This window comes from Triticum urartu, chromosome 7A (genome assembly GCF_056163025.1).
Source record: "Triticum urartu cultivar PI428250 chromosome 7A, HENAU_Tu73, whole genome shotgun sequence".
NCBI lineage: Eukaryota > Viridiplantae > Streptophyta > Magnoliopsida > Poales > Poaceae > Triticum > Triticum urartu.
The window spans coordinates 72710487-72731296 of record NC_141879.1 but is presented as its reverse complement, the minus strand read 5'-3'; the positions used below and the strand labels follow the sequence as shown (position 1 = coordinate 72731296).

At 47.8% G+C, this 20810-nt stretch overlaps 4 protein-coding genes across 6 annotated transcripts; 1 reads left to right on the top strand and 3 right to left on the bottom strand.

The window, feature by feature from the left end:
- The first annotated feature begins 3230 nt into the window (after positions 1-3230).
- On the top strand, positions 3231-7871 carry LOC125521006 (wall-associated receptor kinase 3). Of its 2 annotated transcripts, none has more exons than XM_087535238.1 (4): positions 3231-4099; positions 5087-5975; positions 6064-6234; positions 6413-7871. In XM_087535238.1, the coding sequence occupies exons 1-4, from the start codon at positions 3905-3907 to the stop codon at positions 7603-7605; spliced, it is 2448 nt and encodes an 815-aa protein (XP_087391364.1). In that variant the 5' UTR covers positions 3231-3904; the 3' UTR covers positions 7606-7871. The 2 variants fall into 2 exon arrangements, with proteins under 2 accessions (XP_087391364.1, XP_048542003.2); XM_048686046.2 differs by having other exon boundaries at positions 3839-4099; positions 5079-5975.
- A 1596-nt stretch (positions 7872-9467) lies between these two features.
- Positions 9468-11507, bottom strand: LOC125524179 (putative receptor-like protein kinase At5g20050). Its single transcript, XM_048689251.2, has one exon. The coding sequence runs from the start codon at positions 11013-11015 to the stop codon at positions 9648-9650; it is 1368 nt and encodes a 455-aa protein (XP_048545208.1). The 5' UTR covers positions 11016-11507; the 3' UTR covers positions 9468-9647.
- Positions 11508-11647: 140 nt separating this feature from the next.
- On the bottom strand, positions 11648-14388 carry LOC147957909 (cytochrome c oxidase subunit 5b-1, mitochondrial-like). Its single transcript, XM_087534630.1, has 6 exons — positions 14170-14388; positions 13996-14081; positions 13828-13878; positions 12343-12409; positions 12114-12193; positions 11648-11991 (listed from the first exon to the last, which is right to left on the bottom strand). The coding sequence occupies exons 1-6, from the start codon at positions 14294-14296 to the stop codon at positions 11920-11922; spliced, it is 483 nt and encodes a 160-aa protein (XP_087390756.1). The 5' UTR covers positions 14297-14388; the 3' UTR covers positions 11648-11919.
- An 874-nt stretch (positions 14389-15262) lies between these two features.
- On the bottom strand, positions 15263-18582 carry LOC147957908 (MEIOTIC F-BOX protein MOF-like). 2 transcript variants are annotated; one of them, XM_087537159.1, is made up of 6 exons: positions 18500-18582; positions 17225-18350; positions 16572-16727; positions 16299-16485; positions 16027-16084; positions 15263-15545 (listed from the first exon to the last, which is right to left on the bottom strand). In XM_087537159.1, exons 2-5 carry the CDS (start codon positions 18215-18217, stop codon positions 16044-16046), a joined length of 1377 nt encoding a protein of 458 aa, XP_087393285.1. In that variant the 5' UTR covers positions 18218-18350; positions 18500-18582; the 3' UTR covers positions 15263-15545; positions 16027-16043. The 2 variants fall into 2 exon arrangements, with proteins under 2 accessions (XP_087393285.1, XP_087393284.1); XM_087537158.1 differs by having other exon boundaries at positions 17225-18575.
- Positions 18583-20810: the final 2228 nt, after the last annotated feature.

The window sequence follows — 20810 nt, the reverse complement described above, 5'->3', positions numbered from 1 at the left end:
TGGTGAAAATATAACCATAGAAATCATATAAATGTAATTTAGAGTGAAATAAGTGTCACTGATTTTGTACTAAATTAGTGTACAAATTTTAAACTAAATGATTGACACTTATTTTGGGGCGGAGGAAGTATTTATTTAGTTTCATAGGCCAAAATGAAGTTGAGACTTGAAAACATTAAGTTATAAAACCAGGCCTGCGGCCAAACTCGTCATATTGCCAGCGGAAATATAACTATCCAAATTACCATTCAAATGTCCTAGAAGACACTATAAGATAAAAATGGATTTGTAATTCATATAAATTAAGTATTGTGATCTGTGAATATATTCAAATTAGAGAGCTTGCAACCGTCTCACGAGGCAATATGAGATGGTGGTTGTGGCGTACTTTCAGTGCCAAGAACCTCCTTATCTCTCAGAGTTAATAATTCGAAGTTTGAAATTAACATCAACTATCTAAAACATACCCCTAAACGAAGGATTAAGCTCATAAAAATGGTGATCATCTCCAATGACCAATTCCCCTCGTCGTGACCTCAAAATAAGTCTATTAATCTATTCGCAAAAAAAACTATTAATCTCACCTAATTACAACGACGGGGACAAGCGGCCATTGATGCAAACCGTTCCTCGGAATCTTGGGTGGATGCTTTCCGGCTCCGCCCCCGCGGCCGGCCGCGCGCCCAGGCCAACCTCCGCTCACTGAAGGTCTGTCTCTGTCTCTAATCAACGAAGGATGCCGCCATTTTTCAAATAGAAGCTAAACAAATGGGGAGTCACAGTCACAGGGAGGTTGCCTTCTCGTCTCGAGTAAAAGAAAGAACAATCGAACCGAACAAGTAGGCTCGTCTCACGTGGGTACTCGTAGCCCATCCGTCAATGCTTAATTAAATAATTAGTACTGTTGACTAGAGAGGAAATTAATGGAAGCCCATTGGCCCAGCTGCACGTTGCCCGGGTATAGCACCATCGTAGCATGCAGCGCAACTAGCGAGCCCGGGCAACTACCCAGGCTAGCCGGGCGGTGGCTCCACCACTGGGCTCTTCGAGGAGATAGTACTACGTCCTGCTTGTGTTTCTTGTGTTTATGTGTAGTACAGAGTACATATATCTACTTAGAGATTGTAATATGTAATCTGTTCTATCAACTAGCCTGACCTCAGCTTACATATGATGCTGCAGACCTAGGATTACAAGATTCTTAGTCGGCTACATCAGTGAAGAGGAATCTTTGTCTTGAACGGCAAGTCCTCCGGAGTCTTCTTTGTAGAGTGTCATGGGCTGCCCAAAGTGGCCCTAGACGGAACCAACTAGGGGTCATCAGCCCAGCCCACCAAGTCAGGAATGAAATTGACATGGTGAGAAGCCCCTCAGCCAGGACACCATCAATAGCCTCTGAACTGGTATTCAAGCTAGCAGCACCTCGCCTACCCAAGCTGCTCGTCTACATCAGTCGCTGTCGGTCTTGAAGTTGGTCCAACAAAAATCTTCCGAATAGTGCCTTCCTGCGTCCGAGCTCCAGGTCGAAAAGTATCTGAGGTGATCTAAACCACCCCGGTCTTGGGAAATATTGAGAGTCAAGCCAAGTTGCGCGGGTAATATTCCCCCGCAGCCAGCCGCTGAGCGTCGGCCTCCATGTCAATCTGCTTCCGAAGTGGTCCGCACCACCTCGATTTTGAGTTGTTGATGAAGATAGCCAGCCTCCGCCAAGCCAAGTCGGCTTCCGCGAGCCGATTCCCTGTGATTGTTTTTTTCTTTGATTGGCGCAATTTATCCGTTGCCGTGCTATATAGTCGGTAGCTCTCAAGGTGAATATTGGCCCAAAATCCGATATGCACTCTAGAGCTTAGCAAAAAGTACTCACTTAGTAATGCTACGTTCTTCCGTTACTGAGGCGCGGCTTGACAGGGGCCCGTGTGGCCAATGATCCTGTGGAGCGGGTCAATAGCCAGCCAGCCAGCCAGCTAGGAGGAGGAGGAGAGCGGGTCTCCTCGACCTCGACCTGCGCCTGCAGAACCAGGTTTCGAGCCAGGGGGTCCTGCTAGCTCAAGGTTACCGTCGAGGCATTGATTGAGCTTAAATAGCATGATGGCAACTCGTCGTCTGAAAATGCGTCGCTAATCCTACTAGTACAAAACAGCAGTGAGGCGATGGCCTGCTGCAGCTCAGCTCAGTCGGCTCCCCCTTCCTCCCCCTCCTCTTGGTTCATCTCGTCGTATATCTCTCTCAGCGCGCGCGACGGCCTCGGCGCAGGCACCGGTGGAGGGAGGGGCAGCGGGCGAAACCCGGCCGGCGGCTCCAATCATGGACTGGTCGCTGACTGCGGGTGAGAAGAATCTCTTTTTTGGCCTCGCTTGTTCTCCCTTACAGTCCCCTCTATGTACCATGTATAGTTCCCTTTTCAGAAGTTTTGTGATGGTGTTTTCCTTTTGTTCGTTGCTCTTCGCCCTCTTGCTTCCTAACTTGCCTTATGGGTGGCTGGTTGAAGGGGTGCCATCATCCTCTTTTTTCTTTTTCTGGGAAGGGTGTCATGATCTTTAACTATTTCTGATTTGGTCTAAATAAATCTTGTGATGAGTGTAGATGTGGTATTTGGGCAACATATATGGCAAAGTACTCCTGGAAGGGGAAATGCTAACTGCGGAAATCTATTCTTATAAACCTAGTGCTATTTCTACTCTAAAAGTGTCCACACACACACACACACACACACACACACACACACACACACACACACACACACACACACACACACACAGTTGAAACTTAACCGTATAATTTTTGTTACCATTTTCCACCCGTGTGAACGTAATAACATTACAATTTAAGCATTGCAATTTAAGCTTCAAAACTTGTGTTGTAACTTTCTCATTTTCTAATCTTCACCCGGGTCTCATAATAATCTTTTTTTAGGAAAATTAACACAAGTTTATTTCTATCCAATACTAGTTACTTCTCAGTTGCATGGATTTACAAATTACTTTGCCCGAAAGTGGAGCAAAGCCCCATCCAAACCGTGATGGTCGCAACCTTGCCGACGAGGGTGAGCCATGACCTCGCTGGAGGTGGGTAGGATTAGACAGCCCTCGAGCTCGAGACAGCCTACAATGGCATCCCCAGTGAGAGCTGGGCAGGGGAACTTGCCAGGCGTGAGGTAGGGGGCAGGCTGGGGGAGGAGGGGATGAAATCGTGGGTTGGGTGAGGAAGATGAACCATGTCGCTTGGATGGAAAGAAGAACAAGAGGAACATAAGGTGTTGGATTTAAATCGTATAGTTGAGAGGGAGGAACCGTAAATTGACTAAAACGAAAATAGTGTTTAGTCGCATGATCCATAGGTGCTCCCTTGTTTTTTTTATAACAATACAATTTTCTGCACACACAAAAAAAAACGATATTCGCTATGTTTCACATCGGCCCATGTGGGTCGGCACATCACAACTTGCCTATAAAAAGGCCTAGCACGGCACGACCCATGTCCACCCTTTTATAAAACGGTCGTGCCATGCAGGCCCGAAGGCCTGGGCTCGGGTATCGGCTTGGCACGTGACGTAAAAAGGGTGGCCCGTCATGACACATCTATGTGCCGGCCGTCGTGTTAAAAAGGTGCAAAGAGCAGTAAAAATGTCAAAATATAACCCAAAAAGGCTTAAATTTTCAGCTTAAAAAGACCTTTTTTTAGGCAAGCTTAAAAGGCCTACACTTTTTTTTTGAGACACCTTAAAAGGCCTACACAGCACTAAAAGGCCGTACCGGGCCGGTTAGGCTTGGCCTGGCCCATATGAGCAGGTTAGGGGCCCCAATGTCCCAATTCCCCGACCTGAGCCCCCTTTTGCTAAAAAAAAAGAGCGAAGTGACCCCCAGCCGCCGTTGTCGCCTCGCCGGCGACATGCCTCTCGCCGCCGATGCAGATGCCTGCTCCATCTGCGCACCACCACCAGTACGGAACCTCCGCTTCCGGCGAGCTTCCGCGGCCGGTGGTCTGTCCCCTCCTACCGGCACTGCCACGTCGGATCCGGGTATCTGACGCTACCCGCCTCCCCCGCAGCCGTATTCAGCCGCCGCGCCGTGCTGCTCTCTGGGCTACCAGGCCCTGTAAGGTACGGCGAACCCTAGTCGCGCAGCGCAGTGATTTGTCTATCTGGGCTGACGCATATGGTGCGCCTGGTCAGGGGGCATTTTTTCCCCCTGTTGCTGGAGTTTGTCCTGTACCGTTGATGTAATGCAAACTCGAAGCCTTAGGAGATTAGGAGGAACTAGGAATTAGGAGAAGAGATGTAAGCAAGCCCAACATAGATAGTTTGCCGTTTCTTCCATCGCTGAAACCGCGAAACATTCAGTTGCATCGTAGAGGGGATTTTCAGTTCACTGCTGTGTTGCATGTAGGAATCAGATTCATGGAGTGGCGGCATGGAAGAAATATATAGGCTGGTTTCCGATGGCAAATGACAGAAATATATTACTACATAGAAGATGAATTCTTACAATTCTTCGTTTCAAGATGTAAAATGGAACGAACATGATAAGCGGTCATCGGACAACAGGGGAAAAAAACCCAGTATAAATCACTAAAAACGTGGTGTCGTAGTGGGCAAGAATGTGGTATAATGTATCATTTTAGCTTTATACACATAGAACCACAAACAGGTGACTAATATATTTATTAAATATATATTCTGTCCATATTCATTGTGTACTCAAGTTTTTAGTCTTTGTTTCTTCGCACCTAGTTTAATTTTGAGCTTCAATTCTTCTGTGGTTAATATGGACCTGGAATCAGAGAAAACCATAGATAGACATTCAAAGTCCATGTTTTACTTTCAAACATGGGCTATACCCTTTGCTCTCTAAATCTGATTCCAATATTGTTGGGTCAAACTGTTTGTAATAGTGGACTAAACTCTTAACTAGCTACTGATATATTTCAAACAATCGGAGGTTATAGGGGGTCTCCCCTATTAATTGTGTTTGGAGGAATGACGAAACACCATATTCTAGAAGAAAGCAAGTATTTGGAATTTATTTTATTTTATTCAGGGCCAAATGACTCATATCAATCACTTGGTCGTTGCCTTACAGGACTGAAGCTCTTACTACTTTTCACCACCACCCTGCAACATAGTACTACCGCTTATGGGTCTGAGTCCTCTGGGAGCATCCGCATGGCACGGCCTGACTGCCCAGACAAGTGTGGTAACATCAGCATCCCGTACCCGTTCGGCACCGGGAAAGGCTGCTTCCAAGAACCCTTTAGTGTCACATGCAATGCCAGTGGGCCATATCTAGCTTCAACCAGAGTTAGGATACTGGACATCAATCTTACCATGGGCGAGATTCGTGTTCTGAATCCACGTATAGCATGGGAATGCAACTACACCGACGGCACCAATAGCAGCGGTTCGGATGGGTTAAGACTTGATCCTTTTCATAAGCTTTCCGACACCAAGAACAAGTTGATATCGATCGGTTGTGCTACACTTGGATTTATCGGAGGAATCACCAAGGGCGAGAACCAGGTTTTGTTCCCCATTGTTAACTCATGCTTTTCATTCTGCACTGACGCAAGTAGCATGAATGGTAGCACACAGTGCGTTGGCATGGGTTGCTGCGAAACCCCCTTTCCAGGAAACATCAGCTCCTTTCGCACCGGATCTAGACCATTAACAATATACAACTCTATCACCCAGCCTTCCCGCCCATGCAGCTACACATTCGTTGCTGAGGAGGACTGGTTCAAGTTCAATCATTCATATATCATCTCTACAAATTTTGCAACTAAATATACAGAGGGGGTCCCTTTGGTACTAGATTGGGTTGTTGGTAATAAAAGTTGTTCGGAAGCCACCAAGATGGGATCACAGTATGCATGCCAAGCCATGAACAGTGAATGCATCGGTGTCTCCAATGGCCCCGGTTACCGCTGCAAGTGCTCTCAAGGTTATGAGGGCAATCCCTACCTACAAGGAGGGTGCCAAGGTACGTATATGCATCTTGCAGACTCAACCTACACTCTTTCTATCAGTTGATCCATGTTGGCATTCTCCTCACTTCCTTGAAATGACAGATATCAATGAGTGCGAACCTCCAAACCAGTCCTTCTATCCTTGCAAAGGTAAATGCAGAAATACCGATGGAAACTACATCTGTCTATGCCCATCAGGATTCAGGAGCGATGATCCCAAGAGCATACCCTGCGTTCCAGCTGACCCAAAGAAAGCGTTGAAGGTGGTTTTAGGTAATGAGGTTGTTACTTGTTAGTAATCAAAATATTATGTACCAATTATACAACTCCAAGTACACTTTGTATGCATGTTATATGGAACCCAATGGCGCAGTATGTTGCACTGGTTTTTTGGCAAACGTGGACAGTGCCGCTAGTTGAACTGATGGTGATTAACTATCATGATTTTCAGGCATATCCTTCAGTATTGTCTTCCTCATGGTTTGTATCTTTGCTCTACGGGCTGAGTATCAGAAAAGGAAGCTTGCCGAAGAGAAGGACAAATTCTTTGACCAGAATGGTGGTCAGGTATTATATCGCCAAATTATGTCAAAAGAAGTCGACACATTGAAGATATTCACACAAGAAGATCTGAAGAAGGCTACAAACGATTTTGACAAGAGCAAAGAACTGGGAAGGGGTGGTCATGGCACTGTCTACAAGGGCGTTCTGAAGGATAGCAGGGTAGTGGCCGTGAAACGCTCAAAGATAATGAACGTGGCCGAAACTGATGAATTCGTGCAGGAGATTATTATACTTTCACAGACCAACCACCGGAATGTGGTCAGGCTTCTAGGCTGCTGCTTAGAGGTGGAAGTCCCCATACTGGTCTACGAATTCATTCCAAATGGCACTCTATTTGAGTTCATCCATCGTAGCTACGGGAGTCCACCTCCGTCGCTGGACACCCGTCTCAGGGTTGCTCAAGAATCCGCCGAAGCACTGGCGTATCTGCATCTGTCCATGAACCACCCTATAGTGCACGGGGATGTCAAGTCTATGAACATTCTCTTGGACGAGAACTACATGGCGAAGGTGACTGACTTTGGGGCATCAAGGACACTCCCCAAGGACGCGGCCCAGTTCATGACATTGGTGCAGGGCACCCTTGGTTACCTGGACCCTGAGTACCTGCAAGAGCGACAGCTCACGGAGAAGAGTGATGTCTACAGTTTCGGGGTCGTGCTGCTGGAGCTGATCACAGGGAAGACAGCGATCTATAACGACGGGCCCAATGAAGGCAAGAGCCTCGTGCGGTCCTTCCTGCTCGCGATGAAGGAGGACAGCCTCGAGGACATTCTGGACCCGAGCATCGTGCGCGCAGGGACGGAGACGCTGCTGGGAGAAGTGGCCGAGCTCGGGAGGATGTGCTTGGGTCCCATGGGTGAAGAGAGGCCTTCCATGACCCAGGTGGCCGATAGGCTGAAGGCTCTGCGAAGCACCTGGAGGGAAGAGCTGGTGCTGGACCGTGCCGTGACGGAAAATATGGTCGTGCACATGCCACCTGCAGCAGCTCCAGTGCCCGGGGATCTCGTGTCATCGTCATCGGGAGCCCCCTCGACGGTGCCGGACATGTCCGGAATGAGCATGGAGGCACCCAGATGATGGTTTAATTTGAACCTTCCTTGGGAGTTGTAGTGCCAGGAGGAAATGTGTGCGTTAAGAGGCGTAGAGCTTCCAAGATTTATACACTGTCCAGCAGAAATGTACAGGTAGTTCTACTGTATTAGAGGTATCCAAGTAGATGTTGTAATTTGCTGTGTGTTTGGTGTTTCAGTGTGGAGTTTGCAATGTGTGTGAAGGGACACAAAATGCAGTTCCCTTGCTTCTAGTATTCAGGGTTAGTGTGAAGGGAAAATTCAGTATGAGAATCCAGTGTTAGTGTTAAGGGAAAATTCAGTTCCCAGCAACCGATCGATCATCGATCAAATTGGATTTTTTTCTTAAAATAACATTGGTATCTATTAATCAAATAAGCAGGATAAACAACTCTGGAAAATAAAACAATTACATTGAAATCCCCGATGCGTCGGTAGCTCGTTGCTCCTTCCAGAGCTAGCTTATAGCTGTTGATCATGGACGAGAAGTCATCAAGGCTATGGTTGTGCCAAACATCGTCGAGGAGAAGAAGTGGTCATAGCCGGAAGAGTCATGTATCCAATAGGTCTCGTCTAACCTAGCCGCCGCCACCACCTCTGTCTCCACCACCATAGGTCTGTTCCTCCTTCGGCCGGCCTCACCGGCGTCGGGAGGGGTGGGGAACTCGGTCTATGAGTGGAGTTTTCAATAAAGTTAGTGTTTCTCAATAGATTGGATTGGGGTTTTGGTAGCTGTCTTCTTCTTCGATGGAGATGGTTTCGTCTACAATAAGTAATTTTCGGCCCTTGGTTCGACGACGAGATCTCCTTCCCCGCGTCAATGGTGGTGTTGAAAGATTATATTTGTCTAGGTATGGTTCTTCAGAACTTGCTTCACCAGATCGATTTTGGATTATTTTTTCCTCACGGGTGCCGCGAGGAGGATTGTCCTCGCAATATCTGTCCCGGCTACTATGTCCTCAACAATGGTGATTCGTTCTCTCGGCTCCCAATGACGTCGACCAAGTTGTTCGATTGTTTTTCCCTGGAATATCGGTGTTGGTACTCTTGCCAATGTTGGTTGATTACTTTAATGGCTGCGTGCGTGCACAAAGCCTTGGCATTGCAGCTCAAAATTAAAATTATGGAAGAACCTTCGTTGGTATTCACAGGTCTGTGGTTTGGTATCTTTGCCATTGTTCTAGGGTTGTCTTTAGAAAAGTACAAGATCGTATCATGGAAGAAGAAAGGGCTTGAAGATGTCGAAGATTTACTTGTCTCCTTTAGTCTTTATTTTGTAAGCACTATAGTCAGCTCATGTATGATGTATCTATACCATGTAATGTTAGCTACTATAATATATATGGTATTGATTGTCAAAAAAAAAAGCCGATTGTAGGGGTGCACTAACATGACAAAGATGAGGCTGGGGAACCCAATTGCAAAGGTAAGCCGGCGCCACTGCCACATCGACATACCCTGCAAACTCTAGCCTCAACGTCAAGAGGAATCTATGCCCGCGAATCATGGACAATAATCTAGGGATTCAAAGACCAGTGTTTAAAACAAACAACCCTTACAAAGATTAGGCCAATTTCAACAAACATTTAGTAATCGATTTGTAGCAAATTATAAATTACCTTGTGTCCAACCTTCAGAAAACTAGGTGCGTGAAAATGGCACAATCAAACCGGCATGCTAACCGAAATTGTGCCATCGACTACCCTCCCCTCACCGACGTCCGCCTCCTCATCGCCCACCCTAACCCTAATTTTGTTTTTCGCCCTCTTGTCTCATCCTCCCGGCTCCCGAGGTTCAATAGTCATCGTTTGTTTTTCGCCCTCTTGTCTCATCCTCCCAGCTCCCGAGGTTCAATAGTCATCGCTTCAGTACAACGCAGCATGCCATGTGGCAATGCCTACCAATTTTCCTTCACAAGTGACAAGTGGACCGCCACCGCGGTGCCGAGCCAATTGACTAATCACAGTCGAACCTCATGCCACGTCAGCACAACCAACCCACAAATGCAGTTAAGGCGAAGAGCTGACTCGACTGTGCAGACGAGGAGCGCTATCTCCCTGACAGGTAGGACATGGCGAACGAGTCGTATTTGCTGAGCACCGACGCCGACGAGGCGGCCCTCCCGGCCGGGCCCGCCGACGGCAGCCGGAACGGCCCGCCGCCGCGCGCGCGGGCGTGGCCGAGCGCCAGCAGGTCCTCCATGATCGTGTCCGACGGCGGCGGCGCCTCCACCTCCCCGGCGAGCCTCCCCTCCAGCATCTCCAGCACGCGCGCCATGCTCGGCCGCGCCCCGGCCTTCTCCTGCGCGCACCACAGCGCCACGTGCACCGCGCGCCGCACCGCCGCCTTCTCCGGTTCCCCGACGTCGGCGCCGACGAGCCTCCGGTCGACGACCTCCATCACGCGCCCCGCCCGGGTCATCTCGGCGGCGATCTTGGGCAGGTACGACCACCCGCCGTCCTCCTCGGGCCGCACGCAGCGGCGGCCGGCGACCAGCTCAAGCAGCACCATCCCGTAGCTGTAGACGTCGGACTTCTCCGTGACGCCGGCGCCCAGGAGCCACTCGGGCGCCAGGTAGCCCGCGGTGCCGCGCACCGCCGTGACCACCCGGCTCTGGTCCTTGCCGGCGAGCTTGGAGAGGCCGAAGTCGGAGAGGACGCCCCGGAAGCCGTCGTCGAGGAGGATGTTCTCCGGCTTGACGTCCAGGTGCAGCACCTTGGAGCGGCAGTCGTGGTGCAGGTATGCGAGCGCCTTGGCCACGTCGACGGCGACCTGGTAGCGGCGCGGCCACGGCAGGCAGCCGCGCGGGCGGGCGTCGGCGTCGGCGTCGCCGGGGGAAGGGAAGATCCAGCGGTCGAGGGAGCCGTGGTCCATGTACTCGTAGACGAGGAAGCGCGGGGAGCCGAGGCAGAAGCCGAGGAGGCGGGCCAGGTTGACGTGCTGCGCGCCGGCGATGGCGGCCACCTCCGCCCGGAACTCCTTGTCGGCGCGTCCGGCGGCGCCGGGGCGGTCGTCGGCGATCCGCTTGACGGCCACGGGGGTGCCGTCGTCGAGGACGCCGCGGAAGACCGTGCCCGAGGCGCCCCGCCCGGCCACGCACCGGAAGTCGTCCGTGGCCGCCGCCAGCGCGTGCAGCGAGAACTTGCGCGGCAGCCCGGCCACCTTGCGGAAGTAGCTGTACTCCACGCGCAGCTCCTCGCCGTCGTTCAGCGCCCGGCGCGCCGCCATGCGGTCCGCCCGCCCCGCCGTGCAGTGGAGCAGGAGGAGAAGCGTCAGGACCGTCGCGGCCAGGACGGCGGCCGTGGAGAGGTAGAAGGGCCTGGAGAGGCGCAGGCAGAGGTAGAGGGCGACCTCGGCCGCCACGAGCACCGTGCTGGCCACCGCGACGGCGAGCACCTTGGCCGTTCTGCTCGCCATCCCGCCTGATCCCTGACCATCGTCCGAGCTCCTTCACGTTGTCATACTCCCAGTTTTGACTTGTTGAATGTTGATCCCTAAATCTTAAAGAGCGATAACGACATTCTCAACTTGAAATTTTTTCAGCTTTCCTCTGGTCTCTCTGGAGTCGTAAATTTCGAATAGGATAGGCAACAGGCGAGGAAATGTTCAAACCAAGAACCGATTTGGCGCGACACGAATGTCATCGCGCCACGGGGAATTTCGTCGAGAATTCCATTCACGCTTTCAGTCGTTAAGTTGTTAAGTAGATGAGCAAAGAGGGATTCAACGCCTTTCAGTGACATCAGTGGATAGTGCGGTGTCACCACTGTCATTCGTGGTTGGTGAAGCCTGCATTTTGGCCAAACTGAAGGTTGGAATGCTTCAGCCAACAACTAAATGTTGCAGAGAAAATGAGCTTGATTGACAGTTTCCTCAAGCTCTGTTTATCGTCATCAGAAGGACAAACAATGGATCCAGATCGTCAAAGCGAAAACGATGCACGGATAACAAATTGCCCACCAGCAAAACAGTTGATGTGGCCACTAAAATTGGAGCCGTCCGCGCAAAGAAGCAATTAAAACCTTATTGACTAGATGAAAGGCGGGTCGAAAATGAAAGGGACGTCACTGTTTGTTTAATGAATCGCATTATTCGTGTGCGGCAATTCCCCAAAAAGAAAAGAAAAACTATGTTTCCAGGGCCCTCTGCTGCTCTGATTTCCCAGTCATGACAACTGAGAACAGCAAACTGGTTGGCATGGGTATTAAACTCTATGGGCACGCAAAAAAGCTGGTGTTTTTCACAGCTCAAAGCATCTCAGCAACAAAAATAATCGGCACCGGTCCACTGTTTCATCAGTAGACATGCCCTCTCTTCGATCTTAATGGTGGTGGTGGTGGTCATCGTCATCGTCATGTCCATCAGGGTTTCCTCCATTCCCAATAACCTCAAGCTGCAGAAATAAAGTTAGTTCCAAAGCTCAGAAACATGGAGGCAATACATGATTTAGTATCTTGTTCAGAAAAAGTTCACACAAGGAAAAGCAAATTATGTCAACAGAAGACAGCAACATACCTTGAAATACTGAGTGCAGACTGGGCATTCATGTGGCTCGCCTTTCTTCAACCAAAACCACACAACATCATGCTCATCCTCTGAAAAGGAGCAAAATGGTGAGATTTGGAATTTGAGTTAATTAGATTCATGGTGGGTTGATGATCATTTCTAGATAAGATGCAGGAGAAGACTGAAATTTCGCAGCCTCCTTTGGTGGAGACGGAATTATGTATGCAAGGTAATATACCTCCTTCACCGCCAGGGCAACCAACAATCCTTTTGTCAAAGTATGACTGAATGATAGCTGGATCTTCCTATGAATGAGGATGTGGACACATATTCGTTCAGTTAGACCGCACGAGTAGAAAAAACAACTAAAGTGGACAATGATATGTAAGGTACAGTTGAGCCAACAAAACACCCTGCAAAGTGATTTGTCTCAAATGGGCAAGTTATGAGAAAATAGGCCAGGCAAATCAGTGTGGTAAAACAGAAAGGGGTCATTGCAGCAAACAAGCATACACAGGGACATCTAAGCACTTCACCATCCTAAGGCCTTGTTTGGTTGCGTGTGAATCCGAGTGGATTGAAGGGGTTTGAGGGGGATTTAAACCTCTTATAAGTCAAAATACGAACCAATCCTTGCCAATCCCCTCCAGTCCTCTTGGGGAGAGAATTAACCGAACAAGGCCTAACTGAGAATAGTCTACTCTTGATATATGAGGATAATATACTTTATTGGAAGATAAGAAACTATAAATTCAACTTCAAAATAAGAGTTACAACCATTGAGTATGTCAATTCACAAATCACAGCAGCTAAGATCGCATTGATAAGGAACAGCCTCACCAAATAAAACAAGCATGATTTTCCACACAAAATGTATCTCCATGAAAGGAAGTCTTAACATGATATTACAAACCAAGAACAAAAACCCACCAATAAGCATAAAAGGAATAGAAAACAGACCAATCAAAAAGCAAATTCTAGATGCCTGGAAGTATTGTAAGTTCAACAGGTGCGTCAGAGTCATAACTAGCGGTTGGAAATTCAGAAAGTTAACCCTTGAAACAACCTCTAAATTGTATTTTTATAACATGCTAAAAGGACAAGACAGCTGGTATAGCATTAGCCAAGCAAATGCTAATCGCCAAGGTCTGATATTATCACAACCCAGAAGATGACAAGTGCACAAAATGTTCAAGCAGTGACAAGGTCATAAGAATGTTAAAATCTATAGCAAGAAGACAAATTTGGATGCAGCATACAGCCTCATTTTACCAACAAAAGCATCCAAAAAAATACAAACACAGACATGGTTGTCTAAGCTGGACTGAATATATCAAAATAATCATCTTGCCTTACAATCCTGTGGAACATCTACCTCGACGAAAAGAACCAATGGAGAACTCAATTCCGCATATGAATGTTAATTCTTCACAATTCAATAAACAAAATATCAACCATCATATCCCCCAAAACTTACAACTAGAGCAGAGTAGTCTTCTTCACTAATACCTAACTTATGTTTAGCATACCAGTCTCTGACTATTACTATTATTACTACTGTAGTACATTAAGGCAATAACTGCAAGTACAAGGACTACACATCAACATTTCAGTGCGGACACAACAATCCATCCTAAGCAATCTATTTGACAATGCAATCACCGAATTCACGCGCGGATCAAATAACCACATCAGATGGTACCAAAAATGGGAAAGCGCTGACCTTGGTGCCGAATGGGCCGACGGGGGCGTCCATGTCAAACCGCTTCTTTCCCTGCAGACAAAATCCAACGAGGGTCAAGAATATAAACCGGCAAGGAAAGAAACCATGAGAAGAAGAGACGAGGCCTAAGGCGGCCACGACGGAGGAGGAGGCGGCGGGCGGGCGGACCTGGAGCTCGGCCTCGATCTCCTCGCGCTCGTGCCCCGTGGCGATCGGCATCACGTCCTCGACCCGCGTCCTCGCCTGCCCCGCATCTGCGGAAAACGCGCGGCCCGCCGCTGTCAAATCGGGACCGGGAGACGGACGGGGACGGGGGAACGGCGGCGAGGGGCGACTGCTTACCGAGGGTGGAGAAGAAGGCGGGCGCGCGGCGGGTGGCGCCCGCGGCGGATCCCGAGATCGCCGGGGCGCGCTGCGCGGCGAGGGCCGTGCGGCGGGCGAGGAGGAGGGAGGCGGCGCGCTTCCACATGGCGGGCGGCGGCGGCGGGCGATGGAGAGGGTGGGGAGGAGGGGTCGGGGTCGGGGGTGGTTCGAATGGCTCGCTCTCTGCCGATGGGTCCTATGGAATGGAGGCCTTTTCCACTTGGTGTTTCTTTTCTAGGCAACCAATAGTGAAAAATATAGAATAATTCCCTCGAAATGATGAAAAATCCAACCTCTCTCTTTCCATTTCGATTTTTGTTGGCAACCCCGTTTCCTCGGCTGATTTTCGACGTCTGGTCCGTCCCTCCTCCGGGAGCGTGTTTGGTTGCACAAACTGGATATGATTAAGAGTTATCAACTACTACTACATGTGATGCATATAATTACAAATAGAGCGTCTCGGTGACCGTGTCCGACATGACGAGCACATGCTTGTGTGTAACACATGTTTTTTGAAAAGGTGTAACATATTATTGTATTATAATTAGTCATGCATTTCACATGCTTAAATATGGTGTTCGTCTTATAGTTCAAGACAAATTTACTCATCTCTTGAACCTGTTTCAAAATCACCCACCTGATGTTCTCTGAGTGCGGCATTTGCAAAATGTGCTTTCTGTTTAAATTTCCATGTTTTTCAAACATTTCATACAAAAAGGGTTTAACCAGATACTAACGCTAGGTTATTAATTACACTGCTAGGTTTGAATTATTCGCCCGCAAATACGAGTCCTGGACATTTGCGTGTTCATGGACCAAACATGCCCTTCCTTTCTCTGCAGCCTAATAAATTGTTGGGAATCACATACTCTGGGAGGATTATAATGTGTAGTGGGAGAAGCTCAAGTATGGGGTACTTAGAAATAGCTTGGACTAAGCAGATTAACCTCGAAAGTTTTATAACTAGGATAATACTAATAATTCAACTGAGAACATGTGTGGATACAAAATTTCGTACAAGAGTATCGAATATCAAAACCGTTTTCTGCTCCACCATATATACGAGAAAACATAAATTGGCTACTCTTAGCGTGAACATTCCACAATAATGTCATGGTTAGTATGAACATTCCACAATACCATGGTAACATCATTTCATAGTACTTGTCTAAGGACGAAACCGACCTTGATCAATATATAATAATGCTAACTCACAACGCTAGAGAAAAACAGTCTCGACTTTCAAGGGTTTCATAGAGGCACACATAGTTCCGACTTCAGAGCTACTCAAATGAAGCATATCAGAAGCTCTGTTCCATGCTGCCGCCATGATCTGTGCCGCATGAGAGAATCATCTGCACGGACAACATTTTGACATTAAGATAGCCTTCCATTGTTCCAAATTTCAAGGTACACAAAAAATTGTAAGTAGGCCTATAATAGTAATAATGTGCTGCAGAAGATTTTACTTTCCCGTTTCAAAATACCTGGCATTTTTCACCTTGAACAGTCAAATTCAGTTATATTTTATTAATCATTTCCTTCTTGTTGTTCAGTTTGGGTGTATTTAGGTGGTAATGTTAGATTTTTATTACAAACATTATTATAAAACTTAATTTCCTTAATATTTATAGATGTATTAGTAAAAAAGGTGAAAGTGTAACTTTAGGAGATGCACAAAAAAAGATGCCAAATATTTTGAAATGTAGGTAGTTTCTTGTCCCTCAGATCTATGTTGAGTACAAAGTGACGATTTCCATTATTCAGATATAAGACTTGTACGCCTTACAGAGTTACAGTAGATGAAAAGATATGTAACCGGATGTAAGATCTTACCGCCAAGTCTGCAGTTCCTACACGGCAGCCCATCTGCGTCTTATGGCCAAGGAAAGGCCTGGTTGAAATGTGAGGGGGCAAATAAGTTTACATCCAGATCAAGCTCGAAAAACAAACACCAGGTTTAAACAGTAGCCTTATCATTTAACCAAAATAGTAATAATGTAAGACTCACATTGCAAATATAATGACATTTTGTGGCTTTAGTATCATTTAGCCTAAGTAGTAATATGTAAGACTTTAGTGAGATATGGCAAGAATACATGACTCACGAGGTTGGTGAGTCGGTCGGTGATTGACAGATATCTTTTCCATCGCTATGCCATTAGCCACGAAGAACTGTGCTAACACAGGAACTCTTTCATCATCCTTGGGACATTTTATATTGACCATTGTAAGGTTTTCGCAAGCAAATGATGTACCCTCGGGTTTGATATCGTCATCTATTTCCTCATGTTCCTTGTCGCAGAACAAAGTGAATATCATGAAATGTCCAAACTAATTTACCACAGCTCAAAATATAAGCAGTATAAGAATCTTTATACCGTTTTGAGTTTAAGAAAAAGCCTCTCGAGATTTGGAGCATGCTGCAGGAACAAAACTAATGGATGCAAGTCAGCAGCCATACACCATTCACCAAGGGATAACACCTTCAGGTTGCTAAAAACTGGGCACATCTCCAATTCCCTATTCAGAATTACCTTCATACGGAACACAAGTGAATTTGTTCAGTTCGGTCCAAACAAAAGAATAATAACACGGTGAACCTACATGCAATCAGACATTTGCAAGTGAATGTTTGTTTCTGATTAAGTTGTGTAAGAGGATGTTGCCGTTAGACTGTAGACATGCTAACAAGGATACAACATTGCAAAAGAAAAGGGATAAAAAATGCTCCCGGCAAACTACTCAAATTCTATGTGCTTTGCTTAGAATTTTATTACAATAAAGCTAGAAATTATTTCCCATAACTCATCAGGTCACTTGTTGTGATTGTGAGTATGTAACCAGCTGTTGGTATTAGAGTGCAAAAAACACACAAAATGTGCAGATAGCACATTGGATGTCCAGTAAAGAAAAGGGGGGGTTCGTTAAGTAAATAATTTTTCTGCAAAGAAAATAACTGACAAATCTATATTAGTTGAACAAATATAACATTGCTGAAATAGAGATATCAGCAACAGATTCGTATATATACCTCTTCGGCATCAGCTATCAGCTCCAAACTTGTAGCATTCGACAGGCTGCGGATAACATTTTGGCCACCTAAAACTTTGTCACCATAGAATTCATCACATGTACTCAAGTCGCTATCAGCGTCGCTGTCACACTCAAACACCTCTGGATCGGGCTCTGCGTACCTCTCTTCAAACTCATCATGCAAGAAAGAGTCATTAAGCATGATTGTGGCTGTGGCCAGGGAAGCCATGTCTTCGAACGAGGGAGCATGGTGGTATGGATTGACACAGCGCAGCGATATGAGGTTGGGAGCAGCGACGGTGAGGTCCCTGATGATCCTGCACTCGACCATGGTCAAAGTGATAAGGGAGGCAGATAATATGTGGGGGCCATCCAGGGAGCAGTCCTTGAGCTCCAGGACTTGCAGAGAAGGGCACTGAGAGGAGAGCTGCCTCAGCGTCTTGTCGTACAGCATTGTGCCCGACAGATGCAGGTGCTTGAGGTGGCAGGAGACGAGGGGCACGTTGTCGAGGTCGGAGAGGTCGTCGTCCCTTGGGTGATGGCTGAGCTGGATGAAGCGAGCCCTGCGGTTTATGGCGGCGCGGATCCACATTTCGACGTCCTCAGAGGAGTAGTCCTCCCCGTCGTCGTCGTACTGGGGACTGTAGGGCATGTGTGGAGCATCCTGGCGTGGGGGGCTGGACAGGACCCGGAGGGCGTCCAGCGGCGCGGACGCCTCCCGCAGGAGCAGGAAGTGGTTGGCGAAGCTGGCGAGCCGCGTGGGGAGGCGCCGGTGCCGGGCCTTGCAGCAGACCCGGAGGTCGACGCAGGGCGCGGAAGCCCAGAGGTCACGCCAGCGGCGCGAGAGCACGCAGGTGCGGGCCACCTCCCACGCCCTCAGGAACGACATGACCTTGTGGAGGAGGTCGTCCGGGAGGGCGCTGAGGCGGTCGAGGCCGGCGGAAGCGTCGAGGGAGACGGCCTCGGCTCTGGGTTTCTTCCTCCGGGACATTTCGTCGAACGGTTAGCCTGCTTCAGATGGTTGCTCCGAGTTTGCTGGGAGTAGGAGGAAGAAATTCGTTGGAGGTTTGCATTGCAGATTGCGGGGGAGCAAGAGAAGGCGGAGGGAGGATGGATCGGCGGGCCTGCGCAAGGATCGATCGGTGGAAGAAGTTGCGGTGAGTTCTTGCACTCTCAATCAAATACAATCCCACCGATGGTACACATTAATTGTTGCTCCCTCCACGAGTGAAATGCTAGGCAGAAGTGGGTAAATTTTAAGCCACGAACAAACCTCGACGGTGATCAGAGCCCAGAGCCAGAGCCGAATCAGAGAGAAGAGGCGGAGATGTCGTGGAGGTCCGCAGAGGAATGCCTCGATCTGAGGGGAGTAAATTGCACAAAACCACCACTTTAAAGGCAAGGATTGCGAAAACCACTATAATAATTTTTTTTTGCAGAAAACACCATCTCTTCCGTAATCTTTTTGCAGAAAGCACTGATCGGCGGATCGGGGTCAGTTAAGCTTGTTTATGACAGGTGGGGCCCTTTTTTTGCGTACGTGGCACCGTCGGCCGTCCCGACAGCCGTTAGACGGCGTTTGACGGCGCCGTATGCCTCCATCCCCCATCTGTTCGTTTCTCCCCCTCTTCTGGTGCCGCCGCTCTCTCCCTCCTCGCGTCTGCCTTCTTCCCCACTCTCCTGCCGCTCTCTCCCCTCCTCTCGTCGCGTAGGCAGATGGCTACTCCGGCGAAAGCAGGCGGTGTTGGCGGCGGCGGTCCTCCCGGCAGTGGCGTAGGCGGCGCGGATCCCGACCCAGGCGGTGAGCTCTGCGGGAGCTCGAACCCTAGCAAGGCGACGCGAGATGCGGAGGTGCAGTATTCGGTGGAATACGCGGCGGCTAGATCTTTCGCCGCGGCGGTGAAGGCGAATCCCAATGGAAGCCACCACATCGCCTCATCCTTCGGCGGTGTATAGTGAGATCCCCTTCCCTTATCCATTATTCTGTGAACTTATCTGATCCGTTTCTAGGGCTAGGGCTAGGGTTAGTGTGTAGTGATATCCCCTTCACATCTCCATTGCATATTGTTGGCCCTATGATTGTTATTGCGACGATTTCTTTCTGAAATTAACTGATTATGTTTAAATTAGCTGTTCTATGTGTCTTATTTAGTTGAAATAAGCTATGGTTATATAGTTGGAATTATTTGATGTGTTGATCTGTATTGCAGTAGATCTTAATTAACCAAAGCTAGGGTTATTGCAGTTTTTTTGCTTTGTACTACATTGGTTACTTAAGCAACCCAAAGCTATGTATTGATGTTGTCCTGCTTTTTCATAAGTGTTATAATTGAACACTTATACAACACTATGTTTCTTTATAAATTTGTAGTCTGCATGATGAGGTTTGGGAATTGAGGATGCATTTTCATGATAGAGATAATCTTGAGAGAACTATGATGTTGTCAGACATCACTTTTTACAATCTAGTTGCACTGATAGAGACTGAAGGATATGGGGTGAGGGATTACATGTACTATGTGAAGGATCCTGGCCTAGGGATAGAAGGAATGCAAGAAATAAAGGATGATGACATGCTGGAGGAAATTCTAGACCATATAGTACAGCAGAAGCAAAAGATTTTCAATGTGACAGTTGTTAGGGCCAGTTCCCCCAAACCTGCACATATAAATTGCAGTGCTAATGTTATTGAGCAGCAGATACCTCTGCAGGAAATTGGAGAGCCCCAACTGTATCAGGTAGATGAAGAAGGAGTGTTGTTCAATGCACATCCTAGTTTAGTTTCAAACACAGCAGCAGTAGTACCAGTAGAAGAACCAAGACCAATACAGTTTCAAACACAGCAGAGCACAAACAATTCAGAGGAACAACTGCAAATAGAAAAAGTTATGGAGGAGAGAAGGAGAAAGGAAATTGGAATGTTTAGGAAGAATGAGAAAGAAAAAGAGAAGGCCACTCATTTGAAAAGGAAAGCTGCAGTTATGGACAATGAAGAGGATAGTGATGATGATAATTTATCAGAATATGGGGATATCCTTGCTAGGCTTGAGGAAATGAAAAAACAAAGGGATGATCCATTACTGCATTATGAAGGGGACACAGATATTGAGGAGATGTGGGATACAGATGAGGAGGAGGAACTGTATGAGCCATCAGGTGAAGAAGAGGATGATGATGATCAAGAGGAGGAGGAATTGGAGGAAGTGGTGCAAGGGGAGCAACACAATGAAGAGGAGCAAGAGAGTGGTCAACATATTCAGAAGAAGAATAAGGCCAAGAGAGACAGAAAAGGGCCAACTAGCAGATCACATGGAAGTGTAGAGCAAATGTTTGAGGATGACTGGATACCATCAGATGATGAGGACAAAAAACCATTAGACCTGGGTTTGGAAGATGATGATGGTGCTGAGGCAATGGCTTATGTGTTGCCCAATGGTAGGAAGAGCAGAGCAAAGAAAATGAAGCCAAGGTTATGGTATGCTGAGGACAGAGCTGACCCACAAGACCAATTTGTGAAACATCTTTGCTTTATTGATGTGTACCAGTTCAGAACTGCACTCCAAACCCTGCACATATCACAGAAC